This window comes from Phalacrocorax aristotelis, chromosome 2, assembly GCF_949628215.1.
Source record: "Phalacrocorax aristotelis chromosome 2, bGulAri2.1, whole genome shotgun sequence".
NCBI lineage: Eukaryota > Metazoa > Chordata > Aves > Suliformes > Phalacrocoracidae > Phalacrocorax > Phalacrocorax aristotelis.
Genome location: NC_134277.1, coordinates 129647119 through 129673752, shown reverse-complemented (window position 1 = coordinate 129673752; position 26634 = coordinate 129647119). Strand labels below are relative to the sequence as shown.

At 39.4% G+C, this 26634-nt stretch overlaps 1 protein-coding gene across 12 annotated transcripts; it reads right to left on the bottom strand.

The window, feature by feature from the left end:
- Positions 1–224: 224 nt before the first annotated feature.
- Positions 225–26550, bottom strand: MTFR1 (mitochondrial fission regulator 1). 12 transcript variants are annotated; one of them, XM_075085125.1, is made up of 10 exons: positions 26478–26530; positions 20727–20822; positions 20209–20351; positions 16153–16251; positions 10486–10604; positions 7154–7395; positions 5093–5345; positions 4741–4909; positions 2097–2168; positions 1828–1924 (listed from the first exon to the last, which is right to left on the bottom strand). In XM_075085125.1, exons 3-9 carry the CDS (start codon positions 20272–20274, stop codon positions 2103–2105), a joined length of 1014 nt encoding a protein of 337 aa, XP_074941226.1. In that variant the 5' UTR covers positions 20275–20351; positions 20727–20822; positions 26478–26530; the 3' UTR covers positions 1828–1924; positions 2097–2102. The 12 variants fall into 12 exon arrangements, with proteins under 12 accessions (XP_074941232.1, XP_074941229.1, XP_074941234.1 ...); XM_075085126.1 differs by having other exon boundaries at positions 26504–26525; XM_075085122.1 differs by having other exon boundaries at positions 20769–20822; positions 26504–26518.
- Between the last annotated feature and the right edge of the window lie 84 nt (positions 26551–26634).

Here is a 26634-nt window from a genome sequence, read left to right as displayed (position 1 = left end):
TGGTTCCTGATTTTTTTTTTTCCTTATCTGAGTGTAACTGAATTAACTGTGCTGTTCTGTGACTAATTCTACTGCTATTCCTGCTGCACAGCAGTAGTCCAGTCCCAAAGGAGATGCAAGTAAGTTGTCACTACATTGATTTATAGTGGCTATAACAGAAATGTAAACTGTACTTTACTGCAGCTGCTATTGTTGGTAGAGTACCACAAATCACATACACACTGTTCATTTTAACTGCTTTTAATTTTATATAGTGGCAATAGAACATTAAATACAAAACTTGAAACCAAAATTAACTTTCAAAAAGGTGTTTCAAAGGCATTTAAAAGAACACACAGATTTAATGGCCTATCAGCGCGACTGATGGCAGTGTGTGTTGGAAGGAAGTTACATCGTGTACATATTAACACCATTTCAAGTTTCATACCAGAAAACATCCTCCTCCATCATACAGTCTACATTCCAGTTATAAGCAGCAAAGCTTCAGTTGTCTTCAGTAACCCTGGTCAGAGCCGTTCACCTGTCTTTGTTTAAGAAGTGCTGCTTTTTCCTTTTCCTAGAAAACAGAAGCTCTAAGAGGCACTTTTTCCAGCAGCCAGATCAACTTAGAACACTGAAATACCCAGCTCAGCTTTTTCTCCGCTCATCTACAGTCAGAGCAAACCTTGGCTTCGTTTAAGCATGCAGCTAAGTTGTAGTTCTCTGGTTCCTGAAGAGCTTTTTTTCAACCTGAATTTTATTTTTAGCTTGAGCCCTTTCTCCACCTGCAGCTGGAGACATGAGCTCAGGTGGCTGGTTAATGAACCAACTCTGTACAGGTCTGGCAGCAAAGGGCTGCTAGGGGCTGACCGCAGAAGGGCTTCCCCTGGAAGACAGGGTATGTGCAACAGCTTACACCATCTCTTCCCTGCAAACAGGGCCACGAGGGCTGGTGTAGTCCCCAGCTGCTAGAAACCTACGCAGGGACCCGAGGCAGCTGGGGATAAAAAAGGTGTCCACAAACATCCCTTAGCACAGCTGAGATGAGCAATATACTTTTGGCAACTCGCACCCCACAGTACTCTGTACCTTTTTTCCTATCTACACCACTTCTACGCTAGATAACACATACTCTGACATTTTTTATTTTATTCTGCTGCTATCTACTGGTATTTTCAAATTTATTGGACTACCTATTCAGAGGCGGACGCAGCATGATTTACTCACTTGTTGTGCACTCTTTATGTTGGCCACAGGATGATATAAGTAGGTTTTGCTCTCTTACCCTTGCAAGCTCATTTAAAACAAACAAACCCACCCTGCACAAAAATGTGCTACTACTGAAAATGTCTCATACCAGCTGACCTCTGCAGCAGATTTAAGTTTTCATGTTCTTTCAGTAGGAAGCAGAATGCATTCAGGTTTTCCTTGGGCTAAAAATTTGCTAAAATTAAGTTTAAAAGAAAGACTTTGATGTGAAAAATTCAGTATCAAACTAGACATTGTAGTGCAAGTTTCAGTTAGAGCTCAAATAACTGATATTAACTTAAGGGTGTATCACTATCATTACTAATGTGTACACAAATTTTTAAGGTGGTCAGTTATGCACAAAGAATGTTGTATATATAACTTAGTGTTAATAAACTAAAACCACCACAGAAGTCTGAGTAGAAAGCCAGGTTTGAATACAAAATTAATACCTGAGTATAATGGTCAAATTTATTCCCCTTGATAAATGACACACAAACATGTTTAGTGCCTCAGTTCTACAGTTCACATTAGGTTTTTTCTGTGTTGTAAGAGACCGCTCAGTACTAGTGCTATTTCCAACATAAAAGATTTCAGATAAAACAGCTTAAGTCTTGCGCGCAGTGATCTTAATAGATTACGATTTTTCAATTAAAGTCTTCATTTTTCCTGTAGACTTCAGCATGTGTGGTCCAAACTGAGAAAGAAACCAGAAACACGTTCAGATTGCTTTCAACAGAAAGCTAGTCGAACTATTATTCATCCAAGTTGTAAGAAAGACCAGAACTTGGGCAGAGGTGATTTCCCTTATCAACCTGCGTCTCTGCACATGGATTTCCCCCACTTCATAGCCACAAAGCAAAGGGTACCTTGAGTCAGCAATCGCTTGAGATGAGCAGCTGACCCTCTGCTGGAGCAGCTCTGACTAACGGTAGCTCGCTCTGCCACAGCAAAGTAAGAAGACAGATGGAGTTGTCTTTGGAAGATGACAACCAATTGCTCTAGTGCCAGTTTAACAGTATTTCTGTTCTTACTCCATCCTGCATTTTTGTGCAAGTCCTTTTAAAACTGTGTCACACGAGGATATCATACAAGGACTGAGCTAGCAAAGAAGTTGCATATTGATAAGTAACTGATGACATGTTTATTAGCTCATTACAGATCAACATTCCACCATTTAACAATTTAAATTTCTTAGCTTATGATGACTTAATGATCCTTAATCTCAAGAGGGACTGTAAATTTCAAAATTGGAAACTCATGAAAAACCCATGTGTGACTAAAATATTGCCAACTCATGTTCTTTCCCTTAAAGCCCCAGAGATGCTGAGGAAGAAGTGACTGATTCTTGGGGAATACCTAGCCTGTTAGTTATGAAGAACTGCCTGACCACTACTGGAATATATCTTAAAGGCATAAACCAGAAGGCCAAGTCAGTCAACATTAATAACTGCACGTACTCAGAAGTCTGGGGATTTGTGGCTTGGGAATCTTATTTTCCTCAGAACTTAATTCAGAGTGCAGCCAGCTCTCTTAGAGTTTTATGTGTGACTTGCCTGGTTGACATGGAGCAGGCGGTGGACATTGTCTACCTGGACTTCTCAAAGGCCTTTGATACGGTCCCCCACAGCCTCCTCCTGGAGAAATTGATGCGTTATGGCCTAGAGAAGTGGTCTGTGCAGGGGGTGGGGAACTGGCTGACAGGCCGCACCCAAAGGGCGGTGGTAAATAATAGATCTTTTTCAAAGTGGCAACCCATCACAAGTGGGGTCCCCCAGGGATCGATATTGGGCCTAATTGTTTTTCAATCTCTTTATAAGTGATCTGGATAATGGCATCAACTGTAGCCTGATGAAGTTTGCTGATGACAGCAAGTTAGGTGGGGAATTAGACCCTCCAGAAGGGAGAGCTGCTCTGCAGGGAGATCTGGATAGGCTGGAAGAGTGGGCCAGCAAGAACCTTATGAAGTTCAACAAGGAGAAGTATAAGGTCATGCACCTGGGAAAACATAATCTGGGAGTGCAGCACAGACTGGGATGCACCTGGCTGGAGAGCAGCTCTGTGGAAAGGGACCTGGGAGTCCTGGTGGACAGAAGGCTCAACATGGGCGAACAGTGTGCTGCTGCGGCCAAGAAGGCCAACAGGATGCTGGGTTGCATCAAAAAGGGCATCGCCAGCAGAGATAAAGAAGTCATTATCCCGCCCTACTCAGCGCTTGTCAGGCCACACCTGGAGTACTGTGTACAGTTCTGGTCCCCGCTATACAAAAAGGATGTGGACAGGCTGGGAGGGGTCCAGAGAAGGGCCACCAAGATGATCAAAGGATTGGGAAGCCTGCCGTATGACGCTAGGCTGGGAGAACTGGGTTTGTTCAGCCTTGAGAAGAGGAGGCTTAGAGGGGATCTCATCACCATGTACCAGTACTTCAGGGGTAGCTACAAAGAAGATGGAGACTCCCTTTTTACAAGGAGTCACATGGAGAGAACAAGGGGGAATGGACACAAGGTGCTCTTGGGGAGATTCCGATTGGACACGAGAGGGAAATTTTTCACAGTGAGGACAGTCACCATTGGAATAATCTCCCCAGGGAAGTGGTTGGCTCGGCCACATTGGACACTTTCAAGATTTGGCTGGACAGGGTGCTGGGCCATCTTGTCTAGACTGTGCTCTTCCTAGAAAGGTTGGACTAGATGATCCCTGAGGCCCCTTCCAACCTGGGATTCTGTGACTTTTTCCAGACACACAAAGGTAAAAATAAGCTCTTTACTCTTCCTCTCTCGCTCTATAGCACAGGGCTTCAAGGATTGCTTACTAACAAAACTGACTATACTAGCCTGTTTTTAAGTCAGCCATATATCACTAGAAACTTGGATCTTGAACATTCACTGCTTAAAAACCCCGCACTTCAACTTCATATCAATCTGAAATAAACTGGAAGCCATTAATTCATACCATGATGTGGATTTTAAATATAATTCTGTTTTGACATTCCCACACTATAAAGAAACTACTTTTATTTGCTCAGCATTTCCAATTATTGGAAGAGACTCCCTACACCAAAAGCCAGCAGTCATTCTGAACAACTTGCTTTCTGCATTCCTAAGCACAGCTGACTCGTTTCAGCATCTTGCTTCAGTGCTTCACACGCACTATCTGAACGATTAATGTTGGTAACAGCTGGTAAACTCCGCTCAGATTTGATTCCGGTATGAGCCCTTAGGAACTGACTTTTCAGAATAACACACGCCTGTGGCAACAGGAAAGACTTTTGTTTAAAAAAATAAGAAAATAACAGAGCTTTTTAAACCTAGGGCCAAAAGAGTACACAATCTTAACACTTGATACTAAAAACATGATTGCCACAAATCCCGGCATATTAGCAGTACCTGACAGGGTTTTGTGGACAGGGATGCTAACTTGTAGGTATTTCCATATGCTGGCAGAAGGATGCACGCTGGCTTTCACTACAACTATGACTTAGTCTGAGCATGTGTTCAGAATTGCAATACTCACCAGCACTGCCTCAGTCTTTGTCTTTTTTTCAGTCTTTGGAATAACTTTTTCTGTTTCACTTTGGCTGTCATTTTGGTATCGATATGCAAATTTCTTTTTGAGTGCTTCTGCTATTAATGCTGCAGGATCCGTAGGGTCAGGCACTTTAGATTTTGTACCTTCTGATGATCTAGAAAAGAAAATGAGAAGAATTCACATAATCCAAAACAAACCTTTAGAAGTTGTGAATGCTTTTGCATTCTGTTTGTCAGATGTTACATCAGCATCTGTCTCACCTTGAAACAGTTCTATGTCATAAAACCAAATCTTTAATGCAAATGTTAATACATTGGTATTTATTTATATTTATTACCTTTTCACTGAGCGTAGTTTCACACTGTTCATGTCTTTGAGGATTTCTAGCATGTTTGGTATTTCAAACTTCTTTGGCCCATTTTCTGTCAGATTCTGTCCAGAGTTCATTTTTTTGTTTTTCCTTTCCTTAATGAGCTCAATTGCAGACACACCCTGTTGTAGGCCTGGGGGAGGGAGCGGTGGTGGAGGAGGAGGTGGTGGTGGCGGAGGTGCAACAGGGACAGCAGCCGAAGCAACTGGACTTGACCCAACTACAAGTAAAACAGGCGTTACACTCCGGTTTACTTGCAAATCCCCTTTATATCTCACAAATGCTCAGGTAGGAATATGACTATAATAGCTTCAACGGCCCCCCCCCCCCCTTAGATTATCATGTAACTTCTTCACTCCTAAACCACCTAAGTAGACTCAACTCAAAAGCCACATATAAATATCTTCTTGAAGAGTGAGAAGTGTTCTTTGAATTCCGAGGTACAAACTCAAGGTGTATTTGTGTCTTTGCTGCAATGGGACGGATGTCACGATGTCTTTTAGTTATGTTCTGCTCGTAACATTACCAGTGTCCACTGGTAACCCCTTAGAAAAGACAGTTACCACTTCCTTCCAAGAGGCAGGTATGAGGCTGGAAGCCCCATACCTGTGAGATGTGCTTCTTCCTACTTATCATCACAAATAAGAAATTACTATACAAGATTTTTTATTGTAAATTTCAGAGCTCTAATAGTGCTTAAATTGAAGCTCATTCCAGCTCTCTGAGGTTAGGGATTTTTAGACCAGCTAAACATCTGCCTGAAGAGAGATTCTCACAATAATCTTGATTTCAAGTTCCCTGTACCCTTCAGGTAAAAATAGATGTTATAGATAACTCGACAAATAAATGAAGAAACCTCTGCTCAAAGGCACCTTTAAAGACATCAGCAAAAACAGATCGAACCAGGGTTTTGAGGCTTGGAGTATAAAGTGTGTAAAGATACGTATATAGATAACACAGAGGAATCTACTCTGTGTACATGTAGGCTTACACACAGTGTCGTTATCACATTCTACCAGAAGAGGGAGGTAAAGATGATCAAATCAAAATTTAATTTTCCTAATAGAGGCAAAGGGAAAATGATGAAAAATAAGTTATTAGTTATTTCACAAAACCCCCACAATAATTCCAGTTTAAGAGTAAAACCATGCGATCCCTAAAGCTGTTTCATAGTTCTGAATACAAAAAGGTAAGGAAAAATAAAGTAACTGCTATCAATTCACAGATAAAAATTCCACAAAAACATCTGAAGAATTAGAGTATCATTTTTATACATATAGGAAAAACCTGTAATTGCTATGTGACCTTAGGAAAGAAAGAAAACAGAATGGCTGCCATCTCCAGTCCCCAAGGGCCATCTCCCACTGATCTCTGGAGATGGTGGCCTTAGAACTGGAGGGCAGTCAGAGACAAGGGAAAGAGGAAAAAGAAACTCAGGAAAGGAAGAATTATTCTGTTTACTACCAGAAACAGTGCACCATTTTGGTTCCATCTGGAAAACGTGCTTCATCCCAGGGATGATTCCAGTAAACAATCTCCTTTTCTGTTAGTTAGTTCATAAACTTGAGATTTGTATTACATATCCCAAAAGTGTAATTAGCATCTTGTGTAATTACTTCATGATATCAGAGAGCCTATTTAATTACCGATGGGAAGACTTAAGTGTTAGCAATTAAGTTACATTCTTTTAGTTTGGTTTAATCCGCCGTGTTTATCATGAGCTTTGCTCTGAAAGCTGTTTAATACTTCTTTACTTATCCACAGATTCAGAATTCTGGCAGACTTTCACACAAACATGAAGACTTTTGGAATACTAGAAAATACATAAAATATGGCAGGTCTCTTGTCTTCAAGACCTATTCTGTATCCCTCGGTTAGTGTGCTCTATCTGCCTACCAAACTAACCAAAACAATATGGAGAAGGGTTCAGTGTTGCAGCACCTCACAAAAGTGAACTAGGACATAATTAATTATAAAAGGGACAAATTCATTAACTAATTTGTGCTAAGAGTACAGCAAATTTAATACCTGCTGTCAGGTTCTGTTGTTCTTGCAAGATGACGATTTTGGCTATTTGTGCTCTTAAAGTGGCTAGTTCATTTTCTAGAGCACTGATCTTCTGCAGAGCTTCTTCATTTGCAGTCACTACGCTCCTGGACACTGGTTCTTCTTCCAATGGGTTTTGTAAGGACATCTGTCTGCATGGGGACTTTCCAGAATGATGTAGTTCACCTGAAAGAGGCTGGGCTGGTTTTGACCAAACTTCTGACCTGTAACAAAAGTATCACAGGGTTCCTTTCTAAAAGGCTTTGTTATAGATAACAACTAAAGCACCATTACATACAAACCAGGAATGCAAGCTGGAAAGCCTGACTTTAAATTGGCTTTATACAAATCATTTCCACCATGACATCATGTAGCTTAAAGTAAACAAGAGCTTCAGATCCTTTCTTTTGCATCACAAGCTATGTTTCTTCTCTTCCCCTAGCCAGCTTTTTGCGGAATCCTTGATTTCAGGAGAAAACAGGAATACATTCCCCTTCACCCCCAATCTACTTCTCTGCCTCATAACCTATTGTATTTTTCACTGGAATTAAGATTTTTTTTTTTTTCTTTTCCCCAAATGCTACCATTTTCCCCCATTGGGCTACAAATAGTCACTTGTAGTTGATTCCTTTGAAGAAGTAGGAAGAGTTTTAGTTCCACAGCACATTTTTGTACTTTTTGGACTTCTGAAGGGATAGTCCTCCATTTTAGCAGTGCTGGGAGCACGGAGTATGTAAAACAGCTTAGTGGCACAGAGGCTGCTAATCAGTAAATGGGAAAGGGTCTTCTATCTAGTTTTCTAACACAACAAAACTGTAGAGAAAAAAAACATCATGCAGTTTTTAAAGAGTCCATAAGCTTCCCTCCTCTTTCTCACAAGAGCAAGAAAATGCACTTCTGTTGCCTTCCTTTATTACCCACCAAAGCTCAAGCTATGTGAAACAACGACGTGTTACTGAGCATCTGCAGTCACTTACGAAAGCACTTACAAAAGGTTATATTCACTGACGACAGCAACATTTTTAAACAGTTTATCTGAAGTAGAATTGATAAGGATTAACGACAACAGATTATCATAAACATTATAACTGCAAAATACAACCACATCCTTAACTCCTCAATCCTCCTTACCTTCAATCCCAAAACTTCTCAGGCAGGTCAGGATTTCACTATTTATTCAAAACGTGAGAGTAAGAACAGCGGCTAGTGATTATGACTTTTCAAAATGTGTAGAATGGCTCCAGACTAATACAGCTTAAGACCCCCATCGCCCTGGATGCATGCGTTAAGCTACTCTGGATGCGCATCTGCTGTCATGCTGGACTTCAAGCATGAGCCAAGATTTAAGGCTAGAACAAGCCCTGTGCTCTGACCACCTCAATCCAGGATTTGATACACATTTGACATGACACTGACAGAAAACATTAGCACAACTTGCAGAAATATGATCAATTTAATTGAATTCAACAGAATTTAATATTATCAAGATGTTAAAATTTAGGTGCTGTTATATAGATAGGAATAGAGAGCAACTAAAGCTGAGAAGAGAACAGGATGCTTCCTACAGGAGCCATTTCCCTGCTCTCCCTAAATAAGTAAGGTGGAAGGAGCCAGTGGTCACTTCACTCTTTAAAACCTGTCTTCTAGAAACTCTCTTAACGGAGCAGAATAGCTAAACAACAAAGGGTATTTTTAGCTCAGAGCAGTAATGGTGTTTTAAGCAAATTTCTTGATTGGAATCTAACGCCGCGGAAAAATATTATGCTTGAATTGTGACTACTGCTCTGACTAGGGGCAGGGGAAAAATGATTTGTCATTTAGTTGCTTCCTCTATAAAACTACATTTGCAGAAAAAAAAAAGTCTGCAAGACCATTTACTGAATTATACAGTGAATATATATTTAACAGTAACACCTATGTGATCTTGTCAAAACAGAGAATTTCAAATGCCTGGAAAACACCTAATGCATATTAGCTCCACTACATAATACTGTGCGTAGACGTAATAAACGGTGCACATTGAAATACTCGTATTTGCCCAGTAATTCACTTACCATGCTCCATTTTAAGCTGTTTGCCTTAAGGTCACTACATATCTGCAGGAATATTTTAGTCCCATCCAACATCCATCTGTCCCCCTTCACGTGCAGAAGTCTCAGCAAATATGCAAGCCCTACATCTTTCGTAACAGGTTCTTTGAAGCAACAAAGAAGTGTTCTCCCTGTTGTCTCCATTAAATATAATAGCTTTCCAGTTCAATCTTTAAACAAAATGTTTCTGTGCTAGCAAAAGTAGTATTGGCCAGTTAATTTCTTTCGCATCAAATACACTTTACAAATAATGGTTCCCAAACAAGTGTTGATTTCTGTGACTCCCCTCTGAGTTTGTGAAATTAATGTAGCAGTGCCAGAACGCATGTTATGCAAAGCTTCACTGCAGCAAGTCATGTTGGAGGGCATCTAGGTCATTACTAAGCTATTTCATGCTTTCAGATTAAGAACGGTATCCTCTGGTAATCTCTGAAGCCAACAATCTGTGCCTTTCTCTGGAACATTAGTTTGTTTAGAAGAAAAACTTCCTCTGCACTGCAAAACTGTACCTTTGTTTCTGGCTAGTCTGAGCAGCAATTTGGGTAGGCTGGAACAGAGAACTTCATCACTTCAGCCAACCTGTTTCATGCAGTTACAGCGCTATGTAGTACTCTTGGCCCAACACAACAGCACCTATCCTGTCATTCTGGACACAGGTGCTCACGCGCTTCCCTGCCAGTTTTCATTATGAAGATTAAAGATGAAATATAAACCATAATTTTTAATTGTCTTTAGCAGACTGCAGAGCCTTAACCAGAAAGGTGAAAACCAATGTGCCAATTATTGGATTGTCAGAATGACCATTGCTGTTAATTAGGAAGCTGTACAGTACCCTGCCCCATACTAATGAAAATCTCGGGAGAACTGGAGAACGGTCAGTGTTAGCAATTGTGCCATACCACAGCAGACAGTTTTGTGGGGACAAGGTTTCCTGAAGCTGTCGCATGCAATTCTTTGCAATAAAGAAGTAAATAAAAAACAGTCTTCCCTGTATAAAGTCAATCTCCTATATGTTCTCAAACGAGTCTTTCATTTATAATCCTGTTAGTCTAACCTCTGCTACTGCTTTTCTAGACCCTGCCTTTTCTAACCCTCTTCCCTCTCTCTTCTCCCAGCGTTCAAGTCCTCTCCATTAATTGCAATGCACAGAGAATTCTCATTAGAGAGAAGCTGCGCTTCTTCCTCTCGGTTCAGAAGTTCAAAGAGAAGATTTGAGGAGCGTACCTGAGCCTTGTAGAGACTTCACCTTCTTCTCGAGCAACCCATCCCACATCCGCAAAGGAGGCCACTGCATCTTCTTTAAATTGATTAGGATGGTTTCCTTCTGTGTCATGAGAAGTAAGCTAAATTTTAAAGACAAGATACAAGGTTTTAGAGTCACTGTTCTCAGCCTATGCCACAGTCATTCTATCCAATACTTTCAGTGAGGCTACGTGTAACTATTAATACATACATGCACAAAACACATCTGTAGACTCAGCACACTTATTTCTGTTATGCACTTGGTCCAGAACCACTTCACTGACTTCAAACTCTTCAATCTAGTCTGCTGAACACTTTACAGAAACTATTTTTATTTTTTAAGGTTCACAGCTAACTACATATACTATCACATGACACTACTGAATGCTAAAAATCCAGTGCAAATCGTTACCTTAAAGACTAACAAACATCACCATTCTCGAGTAGTTTGCTATATTAACTCAAATAATATGTTTTTAAATTATATTAATGACCAGTAGTTAATAAAGACATTAAGGCTACTAATATTTCTTAAGTCTTTTGCTCTGACTTAATATTATATTGAAAGTGAAATTCTGTTGAAGTGTGTTTCCCTTCTCCTACAACTTTCAGAATTTCTGTACAAGAATAAAGGTGCGTACATTACACAGGGGAAAGGAGAAAAAAAAAAAAAGCCATTTCCAGTAGCTCAGTAATCACAAAGACTTTGAATGAGGGGTAGGATGCAATCATAACAGAATACACTCTTTGCTAACAATCTCATTTACAGCATGCCAAACAAACCGACCGTTTTCCAGCATGGTTCTGCCATTAGCTTTATAGGTGTTTGAAGCCAAAGGTGAGCAAGGCTCCAGAGACTGGAACCTTTCTTAGATTTACAGTGAAGTGACCTGAATGGAGATTTCAAAAATTGTCTGGACCATCAATATATGCTCCATAGCCACAACTACCCTAAATTGTTTCAAATCTACTTTGAAATACTGGCTGCTTCCCCAGGTTAGACAATGGCACGTGTACTCGGTGGCTGGAGTACTGAGCAGCCTGGTCTCAGTATCTTAGCAGATAAAAGCTACTGAAACATCTTTCAGTAATTCATTCTGCTCAGTCTGTCACCTTGAGTTACTTTTCTCCAATGCAACTATGCCACCTCTTTTGCTTTTATTATGTACAATCCACAGGCGAAATTTGCACATGAGCCACTGCAGCTGTTTAAGTGGCACTGCTGCTGGTAGTGGCCAAGAAGCAAGTAACACTGACAAAGGTGGTGGTAGTATGTAGCAGCCTATGAAGACAGCTTTTGATCCAGTCTGTTAGCACTTAGGTCAATTTTCAAGGCAGCTCAGCTCTGTAAGAGGGAACTATTATGTAGCAGCAGTTATGAAATGTTAGCATTAACCTGAATTTGTAGCAGCTATGAAATGTTAGCATTAACCTGAATTTGTAGCAGCCCTATCACTGTAGGACTGCAGGTAGGATGAGGTAAAACCATTTCTGAAGAACATCCACAGATATTTTAGTTGTAGCCTTTGATACCGAAGTCCCAGATAGATAGAAGTTGTGGGTTTGGGGTTGTTTTTTCCCCAGGAGTTGTTACAAACAGCTTTGGAAATCAAGATTAGTCATCTTCACCTCACACTCTCACAACTTGTGTGTGAGCCTTTATCACAGCTCCCAGGAGTGTGTATTGGCACCATCAGATCATTTGGAAACAACAGGGTTTTTTCCAGGTAGCATCAGCACAGATGGTAATATGTTTATCACATTAACAGTTGTGCCTAATACCATCACAGTCTGCCTCTCTTTAAAACAGTCTAGAGAATACTATATTGCATGTTAGGATTTTCATTGTTTGAGGTTTCTTTTGGCTTTTTTCTTTTTTTTTTTTAAATAAAAAGAAATTTTAACGATCACAGCATCTGTATTAATGTTAACGGCAATTTAAAAAAATCCATAATTAGCTACTTCTTGCAGGTGATACGATTTTCCTGGTGGTAATGGCCACATGAGGAACTATTAGCATGAAAAGACTGAAGGCACATTTAAATACAGGCACTACACGTATCTGCATCAAAAATAATTTTATAAATCAACAGTAAGGGATGCATTTCCTACTGCCAGGTTTCCTGCATTGTGAGATAAATAACTTTGAATCCAACATTTAGTAGTAAGCCTTCTGTTATATTGTGATGCAAGTTTCTTCTTACTGTTTTTATTCGTATTTATATGTAAACAGAATCTGCTTGTTATTCCATATACAGATGTTTCTTTTCTCTACCCCTAAAAACAACAAGGCCTTCCACAACAATGGATTTTGAATTTCAAGTTAATGCAGGATTTTTACTTTAATTTAAAGGTTAAAAGTCAACGCCTGTCTCTTAAAACCATTGCCCATCTGTCAAACGATGCTTAAACAACTCTGTGACTTCCCTATTCCTCCAGTCAACTTCAGCTGAAGAGAACTTGGACAACTGCTCTGTCGGCACGTGAGACGGAGAACAGAGAGCTGAAAACAGACGCCCAGATCTACTGGACGGCAGGAACTGAATGAAACAGCAAAAGTAGCCTGCTTTTCTTTCTCTGGAAACTATGTAGTTGCTTCCCCCGCTTCTTCCTTACAGGTTTTTTTTTTGCCTTAGTGTGCACGTATGCTGCACGGACACACACGCTTGTGGGCTTCAGACCCATTACTCCACGAATTTCTGAAGAAAAGACTACACACAGTGTACTGTTCTGGATGATGTTTTAGAATCACAGAATATTTTGAGTTGGAAGGGACCCAGAAGAATCATCAAGCCCAACTCCCAAAGAGTCAGCCTTGCCAGCATTTCTACCTGGTTTCAAACTGGAGAGCTTTTGCGTGGTAGGTGAATGTGACAACCACCATGCTACAGAAACAGTGCTTTGGAGGATGTCAAAGCAGCATCTCTACTTTTTGTTTGCTCCAGGAAGTGGAAAGCAGAACAAATATTTTTATACATTTAATGATAGAGTAAAAAACTCTAATTTCAAATTACTAATACAGTTAGGTATTAAAAATTTGGAAATACTTCTTCAAGTAAGACAAACTTGCTACGGTCCTTCAAATTAGCCCAGTAAACTCCAATGTTTGCTATGTGCACACCAATTCCTTAGGAGACTTCTAATGAGTTATCAGGTTTCCATCAGACAAACAGGAGAAGCGTGGGACCAGAACAGAGTTGCTGTAGCTGAAGGATACTACTTTGAGAGACAGTATTGTAGGCTTGGTTAAGTCTACCCAGGCTATATTGGTACATTTGACTTTATTTTTTCCTAAAGGCTACAGATAAACCTAAAAAATATGAACACAAGAACCCTATAAACCATTTTTATTTGTTCATGCAATATAGAGTATATAAGGTAAGCTCTGCCAGTTACTAAATACATAAGCAGCATTTAGCAATTAATTTAAATGTTGGCAATGCCAAGATCCACAGAGACAGATATTACAACAATCAGACCTCAAAACTCAAAATGTTAGGCTATTGCTTCTTTTTTCAGACTACATGAACAAAAGCATGCTAGAAGAGAAAGAATGAACATAACAGAGATATATATTCCTTCCATATCTCTTACCCATTTATCATCAGGAAAATGAAGACCTGTGGAAAGTTTGTTGGTCTTAGATAAAGTTAGAAACACTGATGATATACATGCACCCTCAGATGAGGCAAGTAAAGTTTGTTCTGGTTTTTAAAGAAATTGACTTACAGCAAGGTTCAGTGCATGGTCCTTTCATAATATAGCTAAAGCTGGCAAGAAAGAGGAAGAGACAGCTATAGGAAAGCATCAGTTGCAACAGCATAAAACCAATCGAGATCAGTATTGAACTTCACTACAGAATCTTAATGCTGAGATAGAGACATAAAAAACAGATATTAGCATCACACTTTTACATGTTCAGCAGTTTATATATCAAAATAGTTTAAAGCCTGCATAAACCATGTAAGTTTTAATATGTTTGAAGAATCAAATTTTGAAATTAATATTTCTAATTCAACCAACTCTGGCAATTGTACTTCTATTTTTAGGATCCTTTCCTTCCATTTAATAGAAGATGAAAGTTTATACTTAGTGTGCATAAAATCCAGGCAAAGCTGACTGAATGTCTCTTTAAGAAAGAAAAAAGGCAAATATTTTATTTATTCTAACCCAGAATTCAGATGAAGACATATACGTATTTTTATTTCAACACTAAAAATACTCAGGAACAGATTCCCCAGATGTATCTTACAGCTCTTTGCAAGTACATAAACCAGAAATGTCTTTTTTTATGTACCATATTAAGAGAGGGCAGTATTTGGCTAACTGTCTGCAAATGAGCATCACCTTCCCATGTATGGCCTTTAGACTACAGAAAATCAGACACATTATAGGAAGACTTCATTTCCTTTCAAATACGAGGCACACAGAACCTTATTTCTGGCATAACTACTGTTAATTATATACCCATGCTGGTTTAAAAACAGCATGGCATTTTGTTGTCCTCCTCACCTGCACAAATCCCCACCCCCACAATGTATATATTTACTTAAGTTTCACCAAGCCACTAGAAGTGAGAGATGGTTGCCCCCCCTAGTTTCTTAATGCAGCTATTTAAGAGAGGCAAAATGTTAGCATGGCTTTTACTATCACACCAAAAAGGCTTCTATGGTCATCTCAGCTATGTGATTTTGCTGCTATAATCTAGAGTCTAAGTATTGTTCATACATTTCATATAGGATGTAGAAACTAATTTAAATAGTGAAAAATTTAGCTGTGTGGAAATTACCTTGTCTTAGTATGGGTGATGATTCCCACCATTCATCTTTATGTTCCCCACCTTTCCTCGGCCCAATAAACATTACTCTCTCAGCTTGAGTTTCAAACACTAAATTTCTCCAATTCTATACCCACCCCCTATCCCTAACACATACAGAGTTGAAGAGATTATGTGTAACAGCTTCAATTTTCCCATCTGTTCCTGAAAGACTTGTTATAAAAAGCATGGGTTTTTCTCCTCCTTAAGCTTTTACCCCTACTCTTTACCCTCCCACTACATGCAGTTGAAGTTAAAAGCAAACAAGTCAGAAAGCTGCACAGAACTGATGTTCCCCTTTCACCTATACAGCGGTAGCTTTGTATTTAAAACAAGAGCCAACAGGGCTCTCATGTTATCTTGTTACTAATATTTTACTTTCTGATAAAGTTGTTTATTTTCCCAAATATTTTAAGTAACTGTTCATCTTTACATGCCTCTTAAGCCTACCTTAAGTACTGGTTATAGAAATAAGTTTCAAACGTTTTTTGCTTTTATGAATCTATTTTTTCCCAAGAATAACTTTTCAATACTGCATTGCCTAATTTAAGAAGTTCCAATTTCCTTAGGGGGAAAAAAAACTGTTTCAAGTTTCATTATGTGTGTTACAGCAACATGGATTTAGTTAGGTTTTAGGCAGCACAGAAGCTGAAGAATCCGTATTTGGAAAAAATCTCAACTGGAAGTGGGAAGAACTGAAGTAAACTAATTCTCCTACGTCTGCTTTTACATTTACTTGAATGAACTGCACATTTGCTTAAAATCTTTTGATGCAAGAGCAAATCCCTTTATCAGTATAGTGAAACGTGTTCTGAACTGTTGAGAACACCTACCTGAAACTGAACTCTTGGACACTGTATAAGAGAGAGGTTAGTACCAATTTTCCGTACAATACTTCGAGATGAACCATAAGGCTTGCTTGACCAAAGCACCTAGGTGGGAAGGAAAAAGAAGCCGGCTGTTAGGTAACTGATTTTTATATCACACTGGAATGGTTTTCCCTTATCCTTCCATACTATGCTTGGGCTAAACATACTTATAGTTATTATTTTCATGCTAGAATAGGACATAATATAAATACGCTGACATTTGTATCAGTGAACTCCTTACATTCTATACCTGAATCAGCACAAAATTTGTTTTTGTCATTACAATATAGCTACAGCTGTTTAAGTTCAAGACAAACTTTGCATTAAGTTTAAATTCAAAGCAATAAATCAGGTAACACAGAAGGATTCAAAAGTTGGAAGCATCTTCAAATGCATCATTTGTACCCCACCTGGAGTACTGCATCGAGCTCTGGAGCCCGCAACACAAAGAACATGGACCTGTTGGAGGGGGTCCAGAGGAGGGCCACAAAAATGATGCGAGGGCTGGAGCACCTCTCCTATGAAGACAGGCTGAGAGAGTTGGGGTGTTCAGCCTGGGGAAGAGAAGGCTCTGGGGAAACCTTATTGCAGCCTTCCAGTACTTAAAGGGGGATTATAGGAAGGATGGGGCAACCTCTTTAGCAAAGCCTGTTGTGACAGGACAAGGGGTAATGGTTTTAAACTAAAGGAGGGTAGATTTAGACTGAATATAAGGAAAAAATTTTTTACAATGAGAGTGGTAAACCACTGGGACAGGTTGCCCAGAGAGGTGGTAGATGCCCCATCCCTGGAAACATTCACGGTCAGGTTGGACTCCACTCTGCGCAACCTGATCTAGTTGTCCCTGCTCACTGCAGGGGGGTTCAACTAGATGAACCCTAAAGGTCCCTTCCAACCCAAACCATTCTATAATTCTATTCTATGATTTGTCCATTTTCAAGATGATAAAGAATCTGTATTGGGTCAGACACCTCTTTTTAAGGGGTTTCAAGAAAAGACAATCATGAAAAATCCATAGTTACGTAATTCTACACTTCCTGAAATACCTTTTTTCTTTTTTAACTAACAGCTCTTCTAACACAGGAATGGTGTCTACCAGTCTTAATAAGAATAACCATCAGGTAGCATAAGCATGAAAATATAACTGCAGAATTAAAGAGCACAGAAAAGGGGGAAAATAAATGTATGAGAATGAAACTCTGTCCTAATTAAAAAAAAAATAAATGCAAAAACCAACAAAACAAACCATTCACCTAGGTAAACCTCAGCACACCTGGCTTCATCGGAACTATTTCTACTGCAGTTCAGATTTCTTTCTATGTTGTTTCAACAGAGATTGAATTAGCTTTCTTTTGTTGTACTTAACAACAGGAAAGTTTGCTGTAATATTTATCATATTTGTGCGAAATAAAATGAGACTTTAATCCCAGGAGAATACTACAAAATGAGCCAGAACAGAGAGAGAAAAAAAAAACCCCGAAACAAACCACCACTAGAGAAAGACAGGAAAGATTTCAGCACAAGTAAAGGCAACAAAAACAATGCAAAGAAGACAAAGAATAATGGGAAGACTAACACAGAACATGTTAGTAAAAACTTAGAACACTGTATAGTAATTTAAAAAACTTGGTCAGTGTTTACTTGTAGTTTTAGATATGAATTTACTACTGAGATCTTTGTTTTTAATGGCTTGTAGATTCAAGCAAACTCATCATCCTGATAGAAGACTGCCCAAGAAAGAAAACTTAGATAGAATCCAGGCTGTTAGTACCAAAACAACCCTCATCTGGCATGGCAATATTGCCTGTGTGATTAGTGTAGGGCAGCTGTGGGAGTTTCACAACACACAGCTGAATAACATTTTGATATACCAAGCAAAGATCACCACTCTGATGTTTAGAAGGTTCTGTTAAAAAGAAAAATTTATGCTCCATGGTATTTATTACCAGATTATATTATCTCAGAAACCACACAAACATTTTGCCTATTTCTAAACAAGTATATTTCCTTCCTCTGGCTTTATTGTAATGTATAAATTTTGACAAAATAAATGTGCACTGCACATATGCAATGCTAGACTCTCACATCAGAACTGCAACTTCTCCATTAATCCAGACCCATTTTCTCCATTCTATGAAACATACATTCTCTTGCTAAATATGCTGCTAAATTTGAACACAATTTTTTTCAATGCAGAGTACTCTGCATCCTGCATTTTGGATGCCTCGAAGACCTCACAAAGACTTCACACTCATTACTATCACATTACTGTTTGTCTATATGCCTGAGCAAATAGCAGGTAGATCAGAAGCCTTCAAGAAAAAGTCACTGACAAACTACTGCAGAAACACAGCCTCACTATTCACAACAGATTCTGTTGTTAGAAGCAGAACTGTTGGTGATAGCCTCAAAGGGATGTTGCACTGGAAAAAATACTACTAGTCAAGGGAAGGCTTAATTAATTACAGAAGTACTTCCGCAACAGCAAAAGAGCCTAGACTGCATGCTTTATTACCAACTTCAGTGCAGTGCATTTTACGCAAGTGGCAAAACTTGTTTAGAGAGTGCTCAGACCACAGACAAGATGTTGACTAGCTCCCAGATCCTCAAAAATATTTGGTGCCCAAATGCCCTTGGGGTTGTTCAACAACAGTGGTTTGGTGCACCAAAACTTTTAATGACTCACTTTTGGTAATCCAAGATATGCCTGGACAATATTTTCAGAAAACAGTACGCAAGCTGTGCAACAAGGTATGCAAATAAAGTCAGCACACTGCTCAGCTGAGCTAGTAAGTCTCAGCACTGCCCTCCCAAGTTCACACAACTTCTTGTTGACTTGAAGCACCGGTAGAGCAAGTCTGCAAAATATTACTTAGCCATATCCTCTTATTGCATCAGTGTTTTGCTGTTGTCCAGAGCAGCTGACATTTGGAAATGTAATTGCATTATCACAAGCTTGATACAAGTAGAGAATCCAGGGAAACAGATTAAAAACTTGTTCCCCTCCCCCCCCCGCCCCCCCCTCCCCCCCCCATTTAGGCTGAAAGATGGTGCTGACAATAACCACAGCAACATTCATGGTAGTCCAGCATATTCTCACACTTTGAATTTTCAAAATTACACTGCATGAAATTCAGATCCAAGTTCAACTAAAATCCTAAAATACAGATTCTTATTGATAATTTTAATTTACAATGTATAAACAATTTGCTCTCCATAAATTCCCAAGATTGATAAAAGGTTCTACCACAATAACCCAGAGTAAGAACTGCCCTTCTAAGTGCTGCACATAGCTGTTAAGGATTTCCCCATTTTTAAAACATTTCGACAGCTTACAGGGACTACTGCATTGAGGTCAATGCTTCTACACAAAACAGCTTCCTAACGGTCCCAGGGACAAAGCAGTTGATGTGTAGCAGATCTCTTTCTCCCTCTCTCTGCTAAGCATTCAGAGAAAACTTCACACTCTTCCCTCCAAGAGGAGAGCTATGCATGCGCATTCCTCTCTTTCCCCAGTAAAGAACACAGCCGTGTTGCTCTCATGTACTGTAACAACTCCTTTCAGGAGATAAATATATGACAATTATCACCATCATCTCAGTTTCATCGGGCTTTTCGTATCTCCAAGATAAGAGCAAAGATATTATATTATTTAAGAATTAATATCACTGTTAAAAATCAGTTGAAAATTTTCCTTCAGCTTCAAAACACACATAGAAGTCCAGCATGAAAAGCAGTATTAACAAAGTGAACAGTTTGTTATTAGAGCTAGAAGGAACTGCATGGTATTTTTAACACATATTATATTTTTAACATAATTTTAACATATTTTTAACACATTTTAACTCAATACTTCAGTGTCCAAGTAGTAAACTTCATACTTTTTCAGCAATGAAGAATCATACAAGTATTGAGTATACTTAAACTGTATTGCTGGAACACATAAGCTCAAACTAAAATATGTGAAGTGCTTTCTATACCTGATTTTCTGAAAACATGAAGCAAGTTTGAAACACTTACTGATTCCATGTTTAATCCAACTTGTTCAAAAGCCATCCTAATTAAGCGCTTAAGCCAGCAAATCATTTGGAACGGAAAAAGCCTTTCCAAACTTGGATTTACGCCTTCCAAACCCAGAGGGCTGCGGACGTTCCATAGTACTTCTGAAATGAGAAACATAAGAATTTTAGATGCATGTTGTGGAACGTATACAGAAGTAAACTGCTACATGTATTTGTAAAAAAACAAGCTTTAGAAAGAGTTACTGAAAACAAGACATGTTAGGTGAACCAACAGTTCCTAGTACTGCAATGTATAAGCATTCAGAAGGCATTTCCTTAATACAGGTGACAAAAATTTTTAGTAGTGTCATTTTTAAGAAATCAAAGCTGCAGCAAAGTTAATGATTAAAAAGCTGGGAAAATGATTGCTCACTTGAGCTTGGACAGATGATGGTGTTCAACAACTCTGAGCACCGCACACTACAGAATGCCTGCAGCTGGGGGACTAGTGCTAAAAGTAAAAAGCCATACTCCTACCTAAAATTTATTTCTATGCAGAAACTACAGAAAGCTGATCACCTCTCTTCATTCACATTCTCTGACAGATTGGTTGTTTCCTCCTTTTTCCCACAACTGAGGAGAGAAAGGAAACATGGAAAAATGACTAATGCAAGAAAATTCAGGAAATAGCATAGATGTGGGACCTGAAAATACTCAAACTATTTATAAAGTTGGACAGATTTCAAACTGCATCTATTTATATTTACTACCATTCGCTTAAATCAAGATGGTTTTGTTGCTCCTCAAGTGAAAATAGTGTAGCTTTTCTTTAACTGTGTTCTACACAAGTCATAACCTGGATGCCACTGGAGAAGTATATGCTACCAAAACCAAAAAGGAAGCCATAGATTTAGGTTTACATTTGTTTGTGTATCAGGCTAGAAACAACACTCTGTTGAACTACCCTGAACAACATATTTGTAGGATGAAACACAGTGTTGCTGGGGCCACTATATATAGACAAAGCATTTACTAATGCAACGTAGCAGCAAGGTACGGGTACTTGGGAAGTTGGAAAGTCAGGAGATGGAAAAGCTATGTTGTTTGAAAGTGCCCACAGGCATTACAGTTAAACCATCACTGTTTCCATTACAAATGTTTTCTTCAACAGTTTACAGTTCCTTAGTAATAACCTGCTTCTTGTGGAAACTTGGCAGGAACACTGCAACTCTACAGTTATCTTTTTTTAGACTGACTTAAAAAATTTTATTAGTTTCTCATCAGCACAGAAAGTAAGAAATTTCCTAACAGGATTTTCTTTTGTTTCTGAATAAACTAGGAAGAAACTACTAACCTATCAGCTAAAGGAGGACTAATAAAAATCGTAAGATGAAAAAAGTTATTAAAAAAAAGGGAACCAACCACCACGAGATTAGACTGGAAACCGCAACTGTTATAAGAAAAACAATAGGGAAGAATAATGGGCTACCTACCGAACAGCCATAAATATAAGCTACAATCATACATAATAAAGAAATAACTCACTGACTTATTCATGGAAAGCTGGAAAAGTCCATTAGAGAAGCATTACGATCTACCTGATCTAGCTTTCCTTTAGGCATGTTATTCCTCCCTACCAGGCTGTATGGACCTTTGATCGTGCTGCACCTGCTGTGTTTTTAAAACAGTAAGAATACAAGTCTTTCAACACGGCCCATATTAGATTTGGCATCATATCTGGCACTGTAGACATGCAGTGACGTAAAGGAGATACTAGTGCTCCTTTAAAGGGTAAACCTGTTCCAAAAGCGTGACACATGTGATGCACTCTGCCTCATTCCAAAGTTCAGACTTGTTAAACATGTAGTCCGGAAATCAAAGAGAAGGAAAAGGGAAGCTGTTTCAAGACATTCAAACAAAAGAGAAAAAAACATAGACTATATCGCTGAGCAATTGCAAAGACAGGGCTGTCTGGTAATGCAAGTGATAGGACTGTAAAGAGATGACAGTATCCCGATACACTGCTCTTTCAACAGACATACAAGTCACTAGTTTAAAAATCCCAAGCTGTAGTCAGAGTCACAGTTTGTTTCAGGAAGTGAAGAAAAGGTTTTGTTTCTCATGACCTGGGAGGACTGAGTCTTTAAGAACAGAGGCAATTTGGACAGAAGTAAAAAGAGTGTGTTAGAACTTCCTCTGAGGAAATCAGAGCAGGTCTACAAAGTTTCCATGAACTCAAGAAACTAGGAGGCAAAGAGGTAAAGGAATGACACAAAAACTGTCAAGATAACCAAGTAAAGGCACAAAAGCAGATGCAGAAAAAAGTAGCATAATATTAGGATGACAGAAGAGTACAAATATGAAGTAGTAAGTTTAAAAAGGTTAAGGTACAACATGTGTTCCAGCTTATAGGCATTAAAAAAAATCCTCCATACGTATTAGTAGTAAGCAGGAGACAAGAGAGCGAGCCACACTGTAACAGGAGAGGAAAGAAAGCATATTCTGTGTTTTCACTTGAAGATACAAAAGACAGAGACAGATGTTGGAATGAGTTGTAGACAACTGAAAAGTTATAAGCATCCAGGGCAACAGTGTCCAATGAAATTCACCTTGAACAGCTCAGAAATTAGCCAAAGCCATTTCTGAAATATTAGTGATGACTTTTAGAAACTTGTTCAACGAGATCCAAAAGACCCAGGAGTAAAAGATGACGCAAAGCATTGGGAATAGTCCAAAATACTTATCCTGCCCTGAAACATTTAAGTGGCCTTTTGTAATTCCAGATTCCAAGACTTTGATGACCGAACACAAAAGAGCATTCATTCAACAAAGAAACACTTTAGTAAAATCATTGTTTATAGTTCACATTATAAATCATTGTTTCTTCTGTAGCCTAAATACTTAAAGTCCCTAAGACTGGGATCATCAACTCCTTGCTCTTGCCTATGAGCTGTTACCTGCTTTTGCAGAAGAAAGTGTCAGAAGTCAAACTGTTAGAGTGCAGAGTACCAACCCTTTCCTGGATTAGTTTCCTTAGTTCCTGGCACTAAGGAAAACCACCATGTTTTAACAACCTCCAGCTAATTTGTTCTCTAAAAGGAGATCTAAAAGGAAAGTGCTTCTAAGTATATCAGCCTGATATTTTTATGAGATCTATTAGTTTTCCATAATTATCCCCAGACCAACTTGATACTCACTTCTGCCAGACTAAATTGCACTATACCTTTCTTCATAAATCTCAGTTATTTCACAATTATTTTATGTGCCAAGAGCAGAAAGGGTTCATTCCAAATGAAACTGCTGGACAGCAAGAATGAAAACATTAGCAAATTTTTCTCTCATGCTCTGTGTACGTGCCAATTTCAGAAGCAGGAGTTAAACGTTTATTGCTTTTATTAACCTAGAACAATACCTCTTAAAATATTGATGCTTGCTTTATTTATCCTCTATCTTCTTTATGCTACCTAAGATAAAAATAATAGTAGTTGAATTCCTCTACAGCTTCCACAACTCAGTTACTACCCAGTGATAGTAATAGTGCTGTAACACACAGTCCTTCCGCTGTGCTTAAGCAAAACTATTACAATGATGAGCAGCAGTCATAGGCAAGATTCCCAAAAGAGGTTAGAAGAGTAGTAACACAAAGAATTACATTTCCCTTCATAAAGCGGGGGGGTTTGGAATTTCATGGGTTTTTCATTTATAAAACTCTATTTACATGTAAATCAGCAATGCTGAAGAACGAACTTTCTGATATGGAAACATGCAGGAATTCCCTGGTTCAGAAACAAGGAGGTCTACATTTCTGAATGTCGGGGTTCTCACCTTATCCTCTTTGAACTCTCTTTTGCTCCCGCTTTTCCCAACCACTTTTGAAGGTTTCATTCAATACTGTTGTATCAAATACCAACCTACAAAGCTGAGGCATAACACCACTTACAAATTACAAAGTGTTCATGAAATAAACATAAAGGCTCTGAAGGAACACCACTCAGTAAATACGAAATGGAGCCTTTTGCCAGGCTTTCTAGTGAGCCCTACCCACAAGAGATGAAAAGAAAGAAAAATCAGATGTAACTTCTTTCAAATTGAAATTCTTCTATGTGTATTTCCCGATGTTGGATCTGTCCATGTCCCTTTCAAGTTATGAGTTCTTGGTCTTAAAAAGAAATATGATAATAATATTACTGAACAAAGTTTTTCTCGTTCATGTAAGATCCGCACAAAAATAAAAGAGAATTGGCTTAATAGGCTTGAGGCAGCAGATCAGCCTTTACAAAGAATAAACAAATGCATGAAATCTGAAAATGAAAGGTGTGGTCTCTAAATTGAAAGGGTATGCGTAACAAAGTAGTACAAAATTTTCAAGGAAGCATAGTTTCAAAGGAATACCAACCACATTAAAAAAAAAAATCACATACAAAAAGAGTAGGTTCCTCCTTATTTTACCAGGAAAATAGGCCACTCATATCTTCACAGTCTTTAAGACTGACACATGACCCAAGCTCATCTCATAAAATTATATCCATAAGGAAACATATTAAAGCAGTAAAAAAAAAAAAAAAAGATAAAGCCAGCAAAAAATTATCATAGCTACAGCAAGCCAAGCAGGCAGGCAGAATCTTCTGATAAAGGACTAGATCCTCTCCCAAATCAACACAGAGAAATTACAAGTAATGTAAGTATTTGGCAGAGATCGCAAAGCCAGCTACAGAGGTCTACTTTTTGGCTTGGAAGCCGCAAATAATGGAGTGCCACATTACTTTCAGAAACACTTGTTTGGAAAGATACGCCAAGAGAAACAAAAGTCCGTGACTACTACAGAGACAATCAAGGGCATACCTAAGCTAATATCAGCATGAAACCTAGAGCAAGAAGTGAATATACCCTTGCAATAGTAGTTGTTAGAGCTTATATATACCTCAAAGTGCAAAACCATATTCATCGCATATTACCCATGTTACCCTATCTTGCCAACTAAGGACAGAGAACAAAAACACCCCATGCTTAAACACTAGTTTAATCAAAAGCCTTTGTTCAGCAGTTTATATCTACACAGTGCAATGTGATACTGTGAGAGGTAAATTAAATCCTTCAACATCTCAGAACCATACAGTATTATACTACACACTCATAACCATATACCTACACTTTCCTGCCAGAAATACAGACCTCCTTAGTCATTGCTGTGAATACCAGCCATTCTGCTACCTCTCTGAGAAATAAGAGCATGCAAATTTCTTTAGCAAAAGGGTTTATCTGTTTGAAAAAGCATTTAAAATGTTCTATGGTTTTTCCCAAAAAAATCTCTCTTTGTAACAACACTGAGTTCTTACATGCACCAATTGTATTTCAGCTAGTGACCTCTATGAAGAAATTTTTTTTCGATTCAGCAACAGTTAATTGGAACTTCTGGAGCGGATGTGTGGAACTCTGCTCCCTTCTTTTTTTCTTTATCACCTAGGTAAAAAGCAGTGGGTATCAGAGGACAGAATTCTTTTCTTTTCACTTAGTCTTTGTAAGACTTGTCTTCACAATAGCTACAGAGGTGTACAGCTGTCTGAGGACAGCATGTAAATACTAATGAAGTCTTGCTGATGCTACCAGAGATCAATACGCTACAGTTGATATCAGCATTCAAACTCTACTCACACTCAGTGTTTCGAATTTCGCCAGCTTGTTAAACACAACAAAACCAAGCATCTAGCAAGTTACTTATTCAGAAGAACCTGAGCATTGTAGCAGTATCACTAGATATATAAAGTGAGCATCATAAGTTTACAGAAAAGGAAAATAGCACCAGACCCCTTAAGACTAGGCTCCTTTCCCCTCTATATGCTGCCTCTGTATTTTAAAGGCTCGTTAAAAAAAAAAAAAACTTCCCTGAAACTCCTATTATCTTTTATTTCCGTTATTTCCCGTGACCTGTCGCTCCCATCACAGCAAGGTTAGAGGGTTTCAGCTTCAGTCAGCTTGCTACAGAAATTAAAGCTTCGACCCCGACGCCCCGAGCCGCTTCCACGCTGCCCTGCTCCACTGGGAAGGCGGCGCAAGCCGGGCACCCTCGCAAGGCCGCCGTCTGCCCAGCACCTGCCCTGCCCGGTGGGCGCCGGGCCCTGCCGCGCCGCCCGAGGACAGCCGCCATGAGCGTGCTGAGCGCCTCCGGGACCGGGTCGCGCTCCCCCGCGCTCATCACCCCCAACCCGGGATCGGGCGCGACAAGAGGAGCTGCCTAGGGGAAGGGGGGACCCACGGACCACCCCGGGAAGAGGCCACTGTCCGCCTCACCGTCCGCCGCGGCCGCGCTCCCTCACCCGCTTCTTCCACCGCCGCTCGCGGCCAACCCCCACCCCGCGCCCTCCCGACAGCCAATCCACGGCCGCCCCGGCGCCACCCCGACCAATAGCCAGCGCGCCCGCGGGGAGGCGGGACCACGAGTGCCCTC